Here is a 15,190-nt window from a genome sequence, read left to right on the forward strand (position 1 = left end):
ATGCAAAAAAAACCCACACAACTTTAAAAACATGTGATGCTGATGCTGCCTGCTAATCCCATAAAGGTCATACCATAGATTTGTTTGTTTGAGAAAAAATAACAATTCCTAGCATTGCCTCTGCAGATAGAAAATACAAAACAAAAACAGAGAACTACATAGAAATAATGAATGTGTATAAATTTGAATAAAAAAAAGCTTTTAAAATATTTCACACATCCCAAAAAAATTCTCCTGCAAAATTTTTTATTTGCCAGCCCCTAAAAGATATTATATGCAAGCAACAGGTAAATCTGTATCAGAATAGGTGCACTTGCATTATCCGTGGGGAAAAAGTAATAGATCAGCTTGAAGAAAAACTTGTCAGATTAAGCTAGATCTGGAATCTCTACAGCTTGTTTTAAATGGCTGACATGATGCAACAAGATTCTATTAAAAAAATCAAGCCATTTAAACAATATAAAATATGCAGACATTTACAAAGGCTTAATTGTTACACAAATAAACTGCTAGCATATGACAACCATAAGGACAATACATAAACTGTGTGTGTCAAAAAAGGTTCTCAATTTGTCAGTTAGCAAAAGGAATACACAAACCAATATTAAGCAGATTAACCTATTTCAACCACCACTAAAAACAGACATTCACACACAATGCATATTTCAGCTAATAAGTTTATTTGTGTTATTTTAAAACAATTCACAATTAATGTGCACTCAAAAAGGTGAACAGATGTTTATTAAATTACACACAAAAGCATTTTTCACTTAATTTTTACTTCTAACTAATTCTCCCCGTTTAGATATTTCCCCATAAAGCCGTGTTATTTTCTACACCCAAACATTTTCCAACACTTTGCTCAAGAGGATACAGCATCTCACATGAATATAGATTGTGCAGCCAGACATAATTGGCAACTATATAAAACTTGCAAGTGTATGTTATTTTTAAACATGACATTAAATCTACCCACTAAATTTCCAAACACTAAGGTTACCCTAAGTTGAATCAAATATTTAAACATTTCTCTTGCTCAGCTTTTACTCCAAGAGTATAATACAAGTTAAACAAAGCATTAGGATCTACTGTAAAGCTTTTGCAAATATTTGTATATTAAGTGGTTATGTATGCTGCTAAATTCAAAGTAAGTATTGACTGTACAATTGTGAATTAAAACATATACATTCCTTAAAATGTAAGATACAGTAAATGAGTGAAACTGAAGCCCTCTGATTATTCTAAATAAAAAAACCACACTACAAAAAAAGCAGTACTAAGGTGCATTTTTAGAACATATAAACATCCGTTTATATAGTATTTCAATGCAAAAAAAAAAATCACATTCTAAAAGAAACAATCCAAAACAGACCCTATACTGAAACAATTTCTCAAATCAGAACAGTTCCTCAAATTTACCTTATAAACTGGAGCCCTTGAATGGTCTATGTTCACCAGTGGCATACACTCAAAGGATTCCTCCTTAGGAACAAACTATCTCAGGGCCTGATTCTATGAACTATGCTTGCAGTATCTTCAACACTGTGTGTGAAAATGAAGGCAGCATTTAAAAAAAAGAAATAAAACACTATAAAATGAAATTAAGGGGCATCAGACTTTAAACCATTTATATTGCAAAACATATCTAATATTAGAAATGGTCTGCTGTTATATTGATCGTCATCATACTAGCAACTATTTGCATGCAAGTTTGAAATACAGGAGATGTAATTAATTGGTTGACGCATGGATATTAATTTAGAAAAATTTAATTTTTTGTATTTCTAGATTACTAAAAACATACAAAAAACACTTCTGTAAAGTAATGTGCAAAATGCTAGTCTAGAACCTGCCATTTCACTAATAGACATTCACTAATATACATTTCTTAAAATATGTATACATAAAAAGATCCTGGTAAGTCAAGGTATTAGATAACCCACACAATATTAAGCATAATGCAGTCTAGATACAATATCCCCAACAGCTGAGGTCTACCAACAAGTAAGCTATCCTTTAGATATGTTTAAGTTGAACAATTGGCATCATGCAATTCATTTAATAATCATTTGGATACAAATAGAAAATTAATTGCAATTAAATAAAAATGACTTGCCATTTCTAAGCATTTCTTACTTTACATAGAATCTTAACTTTCCTTAATTTGTTTTAGAACATTGAATTACTTTTGAAATGTTTACTGCAAACTACAAAAGCAAATCAAATCATTCACAATTCAAAACACTGGTGTCCTTAGGTTATGCTTACCTGTTGCACACTGCAGCAGAACCTAAGGTGCAAGGTCTGGGTGACACTGCAAAGATTAAATATTGCACTGTTTGCAATCGGTAAATATTCAATCATTCATTTATGAACCAATTCAACAGCCTCCAGTATGTAATGTTCTATCTGTGTCACAGGAATGAATAGTTCAAGGACCACAATGCTTAGAAATGTAGGTTTTCTTAGAGACCCTACCTTGTTTACTGTACATGCTATTCATTTTACAGATAACTAAATACATTTAGCGATAACCTTACTGTTAAACGAAATGAAAGCAAGAACGGTTTCTACAAGTTTTTAAAAAAAAAAGAATTTGCAGACCTTAATCTTTTAAAAAAAGAAATACACTAGTATAACAGTATCTCTCCTTTCCACTTATTTAAAAATGTTCTTACTCTATTAGCATTGATTTAAAATGTGCATACTCTAAACAGAATTACTAGATGCACATATGATAGTGTACATTTTACATTTAAGGGCAATTTTGCTTAACTTCATACATTGTGTCAACTCACGTTTCAGAGTACCAAAAGGGAATGGTCAGGCTGGCAAGCATCCCTAAAAAGCGAAGTACTCTAGAAAAAAAAGATACTTAAACTACCAGTTTATGCTATAACCAAAATTCACACAAGTCTGGTTAATAATAAAAGACAAGGTCTAAAAGTGTTTACATTTAAATATACTTGATAAGGCATTTAATATATATCTGTGGTGGTATATATTACGTTTTTGTACAATGATTTAATACTTACCCATGTACAGATAAGAGCCTACCTCAACATTTCCACCAAAACATTTCATAGCCGTTTTAAAAGCACTACATTCGAATCTCTCAGAAATACAATGAAAGAGGAGCAGACAATTCAGTTCTATTGTATTCATGCTTCGTACTTACAGTGCAATGCTCCTTGAAGGAACACAAATCAAAGATGACGCACAGCATAGGCCTCCTCAGCCCTACACACCTAGTTCTACACTGGATGCATTAACAGACAATGGAAAGGCAAACTATTTGCATTCATGTTTTTCCTTTAATCAAATCAGAGTAAAAAAAAGCCAGCAAATATATACAAAGCAAACAATAACTTGAGACAAGAGAGAAACTTTAAAAATCAGTACTTTTGTAAAGAAATTCTGTTAATATACAGAATGCATTTACCTGTGCTGTAAAAAAAAGCAGCAATTTAACTAAAATGTTCAGTAAAAAGTCACATTTATGGGAACATTTAGTAAAATACTTTAGTCTTTTTCCTTACCGCTTTTCTAAACTTTCCTGTGAGGAAAAAAGGTGTACTCTTATTAACAGTTCAGTCTATCTCGAGTCAGCATTCAGGTAAAGTTATTATACAGTACATTGAACATGCTACAGTACTAGACCGTGAATAGAATATGCAACACATGTATGCTGCCAATGCAATATTTTTACAGATGCATGTTGCCTATTTCTAAAATCACAGAAAGATAGAAAGCTGATAAAAAAAAAGCTATACAGGAGATAAAAACAAGTGATCTAAAAAAAGATACCAAATAAAACATAATACGAGGTCTTCACTTATTTGTAAGACAAGCAATATTCTCATTATCAAAAAAAATGCAGGTTCACATTGACAACTGCAAAACTAAACTTACTGAGCATTTACCATTGCTAAAGAGAGTCAAAGAACACCAGCTACTTTCAAGTTTTTTTTTAAAAAAAAGAGCTAGGCCAGTTTATATAAAGCTTCAGTGCGTAAGCTATCTTCACAAAATAACTTGCATGATTCATAATTACCCATATATTTCCACCCAACTTACCAACACAGGAGGTTTCATTTTGTTTTATTGCAAAACACAAAAACAGCCACTTTTAAAACCGAGATGATACACAGAAATTACTACAGTTTATAAACAGAAGCATTGACCACACAAGTTGAAATACAGGAACTGGAATGTCCAAATCTAACCATACTAAAAACAAACCATTCATTTAATACAAGAATCGCCTCCGTTATGGTTATTCTAAACATTTTTTTTATTTAAACGGTTTTTAAACCAAAGAAATTAAGATCTTCATCAAGGCGTCTGCATCCAAACATTTAACAAAGGTTTTTTTCGACAATGAAGCATATACTCTATGTCCACTTCACATTACTGGCCCTGTGCAGAAGAGATACATAAGAAATACATATAAGGTTAACAACAAGAACAACAAATTAGGCTAATTCTAAGGTCTGATCCTGCATAGGGAATAAATGAATTAGTAGGTATGTTGCCATCATTGCATACTTTTCACCACCTGGAGGAGAAATGTATTTTCTTTAGTACAACACTGGTTTAATGCATGCAATATCAAGTTATAGCACCATCTCCGAATGCACAACCTGGAGGGGGGAAACTTTGTTTAATGCATGCAATTAAGTACCTTTTCTTTAAGCTCTATTAATTGTAGCAACTTATGCACACACACGTGTGGATTGTGACAAACCAACCTAATGTTCTATTCAACCCTTAGGAAGTGTATACCTGCTGTGCTTGTGGTGCTGGTGGATGTGGAGGCACTGCCTGCGGGCTTCCCTGCCCGTAATATGCAGCCTGTTGCCTGTAGTACTCTGCCCATGCAGCACTGTAGTCTGGTTGGCCAGCTGCTGGAGTAGCACTAGCTGGAGCTGGCTGACCTTTACATTTGATTGGAGGAAAAAAAAAAAAAAAAAAAGTTAGTTTATTGACATGTTTATGAAGACCAATGTATTCCTCACACACCAGCCAAAAAATATGTATACACTCTATGGCAACCTAAATTACTTTTCTTGTTAAAACTTAAGACTCTTGGATTGTGAAAAATTTCAGAATTTGTGTGATTAAACTACATCGTAAACATTTTCCATCCAATTAACACAGAACACAAATTTACATACATATAATTTATACTACTGCAGAAAGTTGTTTCACTTAGAATATGTATTAGTTTTCTTGAGTTGATCCAAGCATCTTACTGGCTTGTATACTTTCACTTGAAAAAGTTAATACCTTGCTTTTTATAGTACTCCTCCCATGCCTTTGTGTAATCCTGTGGCTGCTGCCCCTGTTGGCCTGAAAGGATGAAATGTTTTATTGCTGCAATCTTTCAAATGTATATGGTCATAACTTTCATCTTAACCCCAAACTAAATGCTTCACATTACAGAGTATATATTTACTGGGTTCTCCACTTTCTGAAATACTACATATGGTGCTAACCGACCAACAAGTACATTTCACAAAGGCAATATAATTCCATTTGTCTGCTCTGTATTCTTCTTTTGAGCAGATCTGTGAAAGATTAAGCAGCAAAAATGCATACAAATCATTTTTATATGTTAAAACAGCAGTCAAATTATAGATTCCACAACAGATTAGCATGCTGTGCAAGTTCCCACCTAAAAATACTAAGGGCACTGGAGAAAGAAATCCACTGTTGCTTTAAAAAAAAAAAGAAGGAGGAAGAGACCATTTGAAGGTAAATGGATGCTTTTTGAAATGTGATGTATTTTGATTTAAGGTATTTGGTTTTCTGAATACTGACCAGACTAACTACCTCCACTGTTCTGTCTAAATCTACATTTACAAAATGCTTTATACCCAATTTCTTGTAATATTCCTCCCAGGCCTTCGTGTAATCTGCCTGTCCACTCTGACCTGGATTCTGCTGGTCACCTGTTAAAAATGGTACAATTGCAGTAATTGGTAACCATTCCTTGAAAGACTGCACTAAAGTTTTCTACCTGCATTTCTATTTTCTTCAACAACTAAATGTTTGGAAGGATAATTCACCTTGACAAAGGTAAAAGTAAGATGCACATAATTGCAAGTTGCTACCATATAGCAGCTGAATGCAAGCTCTATATTGCAACAGAAGGCAAAATAAATCTGTTGAATGTGTGCAACAAATACTCACTTTATTTAGTTTACCTGTTAGGTATATGTGCAAGACAGTTTAGTGATTGAGGTAACTGTCATAATTAAGTTTAAAAAAATAAGAAAAAAAGAAACCAAAGAAAAGGTGTTTTTGCTCATACACCTCAGTAGATTTCTATTGACTCAGGTTTACTTAGCAATAAACCAGAAACAAAAAAAAAAAAAAAGAAGAAAAAGAGAAATCCACACCTTTTGGTAAAACATGCTACAAGCCAAAACATTTACTTACCTTGTCCATTTGTCTGGCCTGAACCTGGAGCAGCATTTGAAGTTGCTATTGGTGCTTGTGGTTGCTGCTGATACTGAGAATAATAAGCTGCCCATGCTGCTGCATTAGCATCTGCTGCTGCTTTACCTGCAAAACATGCATATAGCACAAAGGTCACTCAAACACATCATAAAGTACACCCAATTTCTACATATGCCAAAAATCCTACATTATATTTTTGAAGTTAACATGACTGAAAGTATTAGCCAAAATTCCTAATTAAAGTCAGAGCTTTTTTTTTTGCTTACCAGGGTCTTGCTGTCCTTGTTGTTGCCAATGTGGAAAACCATTACCCCATCCTTGTGGTTGATATGGTGCAGGAGGACCACTACAAAAAAAAAAATGTATTGTACAGGTTCAGATGTCAAACACATTTTATATATGCTTGAAAGAGGAGAAAAACACCCCACACCGCATTGACTTGTGTGTATACTTACTGAGGTCCTTGAGGTCCCTGATTGTAAGGTCCAGGGTTGTAAGGTCCCATTTGTGCTGGTGGCCCTGGAGGTCCTTGGGGACCATGTGGAGCTGGACCTCCATGAGGTCCTGGTGGGCCATGAGGTCCACCTAATGGACTCACTGGACCCTAGGATACAATTTAAATAAAAAATGTAGTCACTTAAAGAAGTATTTGTCTGCCTTCTACTTTTCTTGCCAACACCAATAATCAAGGGTTATCAAAATACAGTACAGGTTACACTCACTCCAATCTTTTCTTCAACAAGCTGTCTGGCATAATCAATCTGTTGATGTGATCCACGGATTGTGAACATTTTAAGACTGGGATCCGCATTGGGAGGAGGATTTCTTTGCAGCTCTATCCTTGCACCAGACTGCTGGCTTATACTTTTTATAGTTTCTCCACCTGAAAACAAAAACATGTTAACATCTGCTTAAAGTTCACATATTAAAACTACGACTCCATCCTATCTAGCTGGCAATATTTGCTTGATACTATAAACATTAAATAAGTTCTCTTGGTGATGTTTAAATAATGCATTTAATACACATGCGATTAAGACAGAAATCAGACCTTCAAATGTATTTCATGTCGTTTTATGATAATGGTTTCAGTACACTCAAACAGCTCAAGTATAATTTTCAAACAATTAACATGGTTACCTTTTCCAATGATTAGCCCCGTCTTCATAGTGGGAACTGTAAAACTGAACTCCTGAAGTCCACCTGGGGGACCCATGTTCCAGTTGCCTTGGCCCCTTCCTCTTCCCCGGCCCCCTGGTCCAGGAGGTCCACCAGCCTACAAGGATGGCAAATCCCCATTAGCTTTATGCTAACTAAGCGGTTAAATACTAAACAGAACTCAACCGCAACATTTAAGTCACTGTAACAAATTAAAAACAAATACCCTAGATTTAAAAAAGAAATGGTCAGTCTTCAATTTATAATAAACGTTCCTGTCAATGTTGACACATCAACTGTACAATGCTTGCAACTATAAAGTTAGATGTTTAATCCACATTGGACTGCAGTGCTCACTTAAATACATACACATGTTGCAAAAGAAAATAAGCAAACCTGTACACTTCTCAGGAGGTCGCTGATGATTTCTGCCGCATGCTGGGATCTGTCTGGGGGTCCCATTATCTGAGCTATTCTCTCTGGTGTGGTTCCATCATCTGAGAAGTTAATGACATTTTCAGGTTTAGCCTAATTTGTCATTATGCCTTTCCACTGTCCTAGCTACAGTCTCAGTTGTTGAACAGAACACCACTGTTCTTGGTTATAAAACATTTCTGAAACTGTTCTACAAAATCTGAGTCTTTCGCATGTTATGTCAAAGAAATGTATTCCTTCAATGTTTAATACTAAAATTACTTATCACATTATGGAGAATCACAAATAGCCATCTCACCATAAGAATCCCATCTGTTGTATCAACCATACCTGGTTTAAACTGAATCCTGACACCAGTATCATTCTGAATCTTCTTAATCATTTCCCCATTCCTGCCTATTACAATACCAACTGCAAAACGTGGTACAGGAACCTAAGAAATTGATAAGAAAAAGCAAAACAAACAATGAACAAAGATACTACAAATCAAGGTAGCATGTCATGTGTTTAACAAACCACAACTACATACAGACATGATAAATATCAATATTGAAAATATAAAATTGATAATAAAAAAATCTTAAGTACCTGCGTCTCACTTACATCTAAGCCACAGTCATTTCCACCCATTCGGGATCCATATTCATTACGTTGTTCTCTAAATCCCCCTTGATCTCTGATAAGTTCCATCACCATCTCTTTAGCTTGCTGTAAATACATACAATTAAATGACTGCACTTCTTGTAAAACATAAACTTTCAAAAACTTGGGCACCGACTCACCTGAACCTTAAATGGCTCTCCTGTAATTCTGAGTGGCTTGTCTGCTCCTGTGTTCTGTGGTCCTTCCTGAATCATCACCATCTTCACTCCAGCACGTTCCTGATATGCGACCAAAAAAAAAAAAAAAAAAAAAAAAAGTGGCTTGTACACAATAAGACAGTGCACTCTTGAACTATAAAAATGTGAACATTAATGTGTTTGCTCACCTGCAATTGCTTTATTGTTTCTCCACCCTTTCCAATTACCAAGCCAGCTTTACTGGCTGGAACCAACATTTCTTGAACCGACATTCCTGGCCCATCTGAATGGTGAAAGACAGGTCCAGGTCGTCCCTTCTCTACAATTTCACCCAATAGGCTTTTTGCAGACCTAAAACATAACATTTCCAAAATGTATAAGACCAGCAGCTATGCACTTCAGAAAGTATACTGTATCAAATATATTAATGCCAAAATAAACATTTAATATACTTACTGAATCGAATCAGGAGAACCTGTTAACATGACGGATCTGTCGGGAAGACCACCACTATCTACAAAAAATGTTTTTAAACAGTTAGGACACAAATGATGTGAACGCTTATAACAAAAGGTTACAACCTATCCCTTGTAATCTAGTTAAGCAGTGCTGCACATAAATATGTACTACAAAGTATACCTTGTAGTACTATTACTACGACTACTACATTTCATGTCTAATCCAAATGCACTGTAAGATATGCAATAGTCCAGACTTTTAGCTTTAATGCTGATGTTATTAAAATACATTTTGCCATTGCTTACCTGGGGCAATCTGTATTTTGCATCCAGACTCTTGCTGCATGCGAGATATTTGTTCACCACCTCTGCCAATTACTAAAAAACAAAACATTGAGTGACAATGACAATCAGTAAGGTTTTTCAGTAAGTTAATAAAAAGGAAGTTTGTCTCAAGCTTGATATACTTACTAAAGCCAACCATTCCATCTGGAACTTTGAACTCTTCTGTAACGACCGACCTAAACAAAATGTCAGTTAACATTTTAGTGATCAAAAATGTATAAAACTACAAGTGCACATTAAAAGGTTTTAACTTCTAAAACTGGGTAAATTAAGCTTAAGTAGATAACTAATACAATATGGACTTATTCATTATAAAAATGTAAACTACAGCTCCCAAGATAAGCCTGCATTCTCTCACCCAATTTTGTCAGGACCTATACTTGTTCCATAACATCTGAAGTGCTGAATATAAAGCCTAGAACTTAATTCATTACCATCCATTTCTTAAATTTTGAAAGACCAAAATGTGCCAGCAATTATCATTAACAAGTTAGTTTGGGTACATGACACACTATCTGAGATTTGCATCTCCTGAAATAACCTCTACACTCACATTGTTTAATTAATGAAAATAAATGCACACTTACCTCTGAGATGCACCCATTCCTCCCATTGGTGAGCCAAATGCTGTATAAAAAAATGTAACTTGTGAAATGCCCTCAAACAAACAGTCTTAACCTTAAGTGGTTTTTAATATCTTTACTATTTTACTCATACATCACATATGTTAAATGTTGTAAAGACAACCATAATTGTGTTTAATCTAAGTGGCCAATGAAGTTTATGATTCAGGGTTAAACTCTTAACACTGTTAGTCTTAATTCCTTGCACCATTTAACTCATACACAGAAACCACATAGAAACTCAATATATTTGAATGCATTGCAAATACAATACCAAATATTATGCTAATGCCCTTACGTTTATAAAGTTAAAACAAGCAATCAAATTTTCCTTTATTTAAGGAAAATAACAATTGTTCTCAATAGTAATTTAATACTTACGATCATTCTGGGAGGCAACCTTCTTGGAGTCTGGTTGATCTGTAACAAAAATGAAAATTATCTATAATGTGATCCTAGAATGCTGTCTTTTGGTATCCCGTTGCTGCAAATCTTAGCGGCTGAAAAGAAAATGTTTTTCAACTAAGAAAAGTGTTAGATACTGTTGGTAACATGAATGTTATCTGCCTTCAAACTACATTCTTAAACCAGGACTATAAAAATCAAAACACAATGGAAAACTCAGGCTAATGATGCTTAGTGTACCGAGGCATAGCAAGCAAGACATTCAAGGAAAGGAACGGACAGCTTTTAAAGGACAAGGGTTAGAAATTCTTCACTGGTTCTTAAAATATACTTTTCCAAATGCACTTTGTCAATCACAAGTTTTTCAAAATAAATGTCTCTGCCAAGACAATAAGGACAAAACCTCCCCAAAACGAGGCAACATCCTATACCATTCCATCAACTTGTTTTGCATGCCACAAGAGGTTTTCGTTTTCACATTTCAAAGTTTAAAAGGCTATTAGTAAAAATGACTACTCACATATGTGCTTTTCCCTGCAAATACATAACTTTATAGAAGGAACTTTTCATTTTCTCATCCTGGCTATATGAATGTAGTGCTTATCAATGTATCCAAGTTAATAAAAGAAAAAATAAAGAGTCCTAGCAGGATTTCCAAAGCGTGCACACAAACTTGTGTTTGAAATTTGTTATTAATTAATTTTGTCACACAAAACAAATGCCAATTCATTTTTTGCTGGAGTGCAAACGTTCCAATTTGTGTAGGGAAGATTACTATAAATACTTGATTAACAGATATTACACATTCACATACTACACACAGGTTAAATAAGCAAAAAGTTCCTGCCTTTGAAAGGAGAGGACATTCCCTCCCAGTGTGTTCTACTGCTCAGACTTGTCCAAGAGTCATCTACACATGAAATAAAAAGAACACATGACAAGCATAAGCTGAAGCATCATTAGCTCTGTCTTGCTCAATTTAAACTACTAACAAGTATCGCACATCTAGAGTCCTGCACAATCAAATTCAAAAGGTACAGTAGTACTGAAAGACTAAACAGTTTCCAGCATAAACCATTGTTGAGAAACAAGCCAATATGTACACATTGGCACAAACGGCCAAAAAAGCAATAAAAACGCTCGCACATGTAACAAATTTGACTCAATACATCACCCGACACGACTTTCATCATTTGTTTTAAATGAACACAGGACACTAGTCATATCTAATAAATGTTAACAGTGGAAAATAAAAAAGTAATCCATGCAAAAGCAAAGTGTTTCAAAACAAAAATGTTACTTTTTGGATATTCTATGTTATACATATGCCTAGCAGAATCAAAATCAAGGAGTCTCTCCAACCAGAAAACAATTATCCACTCGGGCTATACAATGACAAAATATCGGCAAAATTACCTTGTATGGCATCATTAGCATTGCCATGGATTTCTAGTACTGGCGAGATACAGAAAAAAAACCTGCAGGTTTGTGCCACTGAATTGTAAGTCAGTATGTTCCAAAAAAAATGTGTATGGAAGGAAATAAATCAAGTTTAGAACTGGATACTCTCATATTTGTGTCTTGGGCGAGACAAACTCACCTGCATCTTCCAAAGGCCTCTTCTGACCTCCATATCCAAAGTCATTTGTACTGGCTGGAGGAGCACCAGCCCCATCCCCACCTATTTTAGCAGCAATCTGAAAAGTAGAAAAAACAAAAAGTTAACAAAACAGTTACTTACAACCTTGACATTCCATTATCAGAAAAATACCACTAGTCACAGAACTAAACTGGCTTCAAATTCTAAACAAATACAATCTCGTCTAATCGATTATTTTATATAACGTAATATACAAAAAAAAACTTATTGTAAATGTGTTTCCACTGTAAATTTTATATCGCACATATTTGTAAATTTTAGTACAGCGAAAAAAAACAAAAAAACGTTTTCGCGTCTTTCTAAAGAGCTCCCTATATAGAATGAGTATCATTGAAACGTTTTAATAATTAACGCATACGAACATGTGACGCCAAGTAAATTAAACGTATTTTGATTCATCCATCGCTTTTAATTAATAAGTTATTTCTCGGAAGACAGCTACAGCGTGTTATGTAATTTGGTACGGGCCTTGAAAGAAAAATAAACAAAGAACTGGATAATTCCGGTACGGCGTAATTTCTTGGTGGGCGCTAGCCGTAAACAATAGTATACTAAAACAGCAGATTAACGACGGTTACACTATATATTAAAATAAAATGTTATCGACTCGCAAAACAGATAGTGGGGGGTAGGTATCCAATCTTTTGTTGAAATACTTCAACGGAATTAGGCCCTTAGGCTTCAGAGCTCCCTCATGTTTAAGACCTCCATTTATTATTTTTTTCTAACACCGCATTTACATGGTTTAAAAACAAATAAACTTAAACACTGACCTGCCTAGCCCTTTGGAGGGCGTCTTTAAAGGCGTCGTTCATCCCGCCGCCTGAACCCGAAGATGGGGGAGCTACGTTCGAATAATCAGCCATTCTGAGTTTCAATCTCGATGTATCTCTTGACTCGTGTAAGGAAGAAGAAGATGGCCGCCTGTCTGGGAGAACAGTTAATGCGACACAGCGAGGGAGGGACAGGAAAAGCCGGGAGGAATCGCGAGACGCAAAGTGACACGCTGATAGGTTCCTATCAAACTCAATCAAGCCGTGGGCAGGATTCACTTTCACCGGTATATAGATATTTATTATTTTTTGGTGCGCAACTTAGAATACACAGAGAATCATAACAATAAGATGTTATGTTGTAACTTTAATTCGATAAGTACTAGAGGGACATGACTTCCTTACTTAATTGGTAAGCCGGGCTTAGATAATAATAATAATAATGGACTTATATTAATGTGTTTGTGGAGACAGCGATAGACCCTGCATCATTCATACACAATTTGTGAAATTATCACGTTTCATAATATATTAATACCTTAATATATATATATATATATATATATATATATATATATATATATATATATATATATATAACATATGTGCCTTCTTTATGTTTTACAGGCGTATTAAATAAGTTATTTGATACTACTGTAAGAGTGGAAATGAAATATTGGTTATTGTGGATAGAGTAAGAGTTCTTTCTTTTAATTGTGTCGTTGTCTTTGCAGCTTTTTTTTATTGTTAAGTGCAGATATATTTATAACCAATACCAATTTCCTTGTATATTTAAAACAGTGTTATTTGATTTGCATTAGTTATATCACTCATTCCAAAATATTATTTAAGAATATGAATTGACAAATACATCTATATGACCATGCAACGGGCTTTCACTTTGCCCCTCGCTTGATCAGGCGGTTCATGGACATTTAAGAACATGTTTGGTAGGCCACAATTATTAACTGTTTAAAAAACCGTTGAAAAACTAAGAACAATGTTTTAAACCTGCTTTAGATCACATGACTACTTTTTTTTTTATTGCAGCTGCTATAATGAAATTCAACCTGTTTTGTTCTTTTTTGTCTCTTGAAAAATCCGGTTATATGGTAGAGCAAACGATAGTTTCTATGACTGCAACTTAAAACATCCCGAACGATTTATCAGTAATAAAATGTAATGCAAACATTTTATTTTTCTTGCTACACCACACGTGGCTTTAAGATACAGTATTGTAATTAATGCTGGTCTGTCTTTCACGTCTGAATATGCATTTAAAATACTGTGTAGTTAAAATACTGTTGCACAATTAAATTTATTAGTAGCATGTATTTATTTTGAGGTAGTTTTTCTTTTCAGTGCAGCAAAAACATAGTAATAGTCAGTCACCTAAATTTGCCACCATTTATAGCTAAGTTACCCAACCCCGGCACTTCACACTTGCAAGGGCACCCATCATCCATTGATCAGTTCTGAAACGTTTGCTTTGATGATTCCAGACAAAAGGAGGTGTTTTTGGATAATGCAGTCTTCTGTTCGGAATCCATCACAATGGAAGTGTCACCAGGCTTAATGAAAATACAAGATCATGTTATGAACTGATTCTCTCATAACTAACAACCTTCATACCAAAACATTTGGAAAAGTAAATCACTGGGACATAATATGAATGAAGTGAATGGGAGTGCAACATTTCTGGGAGTAGTAAAACAATTCTATAGGGCATCTAACTGCAACTGAGTTTTAGTTTCATGCTAATATGATAGCTTTTGTAACTGATTCAAATTAGGGTCACTTTATGGTGGTTTTTGTCCTTGAAAATATTTTCCCATCTGATTTTTCAATAGTGTTGTATTGAATAAATAGAGACCTGTGTTCCAAAATACTTTTGGGCTGTAAATAAGCTTAAGCTTCTAAAAACAAAAATATATATGGTTACACATATTTTCTCCAACCTTTCCTCGATAACTGTAACTATGCAATTTTAAAGTGATGACCACATTTTATGTTATTGAGATGGTTTTGTTTTCCGTTTCTACTGTCTTATTCTGTTCCCTAGAAATAC

The 15,190-nt window shown here is 34.5% G+C and overlaps 1 protein-coding gene across 8 annotated transcripts; it reads right to left on the reverse strand.

Annotated features, from left to right (window-relative positions):
- Positions 1–3,294: 3,294 nt before the first annotated feature.
- LOC117417345 (far upstream element-binding protein 1-like) lies at positions 3,295–13,281 on the reverse strand. 8 transcript variants are annotated; one of them, XM_034029433.2, is made up of 22 exons: positions 13,123–13,281; positions 12,290–12,386; positions 11,537–11,599; positions 10,666–10,704; positions 10,249–10,288; positions 9,788–9,837; positions 9,623–9,694; positions 9,315–9,372; positions 9,047–9,209; positions 8,841–8,939; positions 8,662–8,766; positions 8,389–8,491; positions 8,026–8,120; positions 7,606–7,741; positions 7,188–7,348; positions 6,921–7,069; positions 6,732–6,811; positions 6,445–6,570; positions 5,880–5,954; positions 5,290–5,352; positions 4,786–4,937; positions 3,295–4,419 (listed from the first exon to the last, which is right to left on the reverse strand). In XM_034029433.2, exons 1-22 carry the CDS (start codon positions 13,213–13,215, stop codon positions 4,411–4,413), a joined length of 2,028 nt encoding a protein of 675 aa, XP_033885324.1. In that variant the 5' UTR covers positions 13,216–13,281; the 3' UTR covers positions 3,295–4,410. The 8 variants fall into 8 exon arrangements, with proteins under 8 accessions (XP_033885324.1, XP_033885323.1, XP_033885322.1 ...); XM_034029432.2 differs by having other exon boundaries at positions 8,020–8,120; XM_034029431.2 differs by having other exon boundaries at positions 8,647–8,766.
- Between the last annotated feature and the right edge of the window lie 1,909 nt (positions 13,282–15,190).

Source organism: Acipenser ruthenus, chromosome 12, assembly GCF_902713425.1.
Source record: "Acipenser ruthenus chromosome 12, fAciRut3.2 maternal haplotype, whole genome shotgun sequence".
NCBI classification, from domain to species: Eukaryota; Metazoa; Chordata; class Actinopteri; order Acipenseriformes; family Acipenseridae; genus Acipenser; species Acipenser ruthenus.

What these genes read in the sequence shown, in the direction of transcription:
- LOC117417345 (XM_034924909.2), bottom strand. Translation starts at nt 13,215, where the DNA reads ATGGCTGATTATTCGAACGTAGCTCCCCCATCTTCGGGTTCAGGCGGC. An exon ending in GAGGCCTTTGGAAGATGCAG is followed by an intron (nt 11,600 to 12,289) that starts GTGAGTTTGTCT and finishes TTTCATGTGTAG; the next exon opens with ATGACTCTTGGACAAGTCTG. An exon ending in TAGATGTAAGTGAGACGCAG is followed by an intron (nt 8,492 to 8,646) that starts GTACTTAAGATT and finishes TCAATTTCTTAG; the next exon opens with GTTCCTGTACCACGTTTTGC.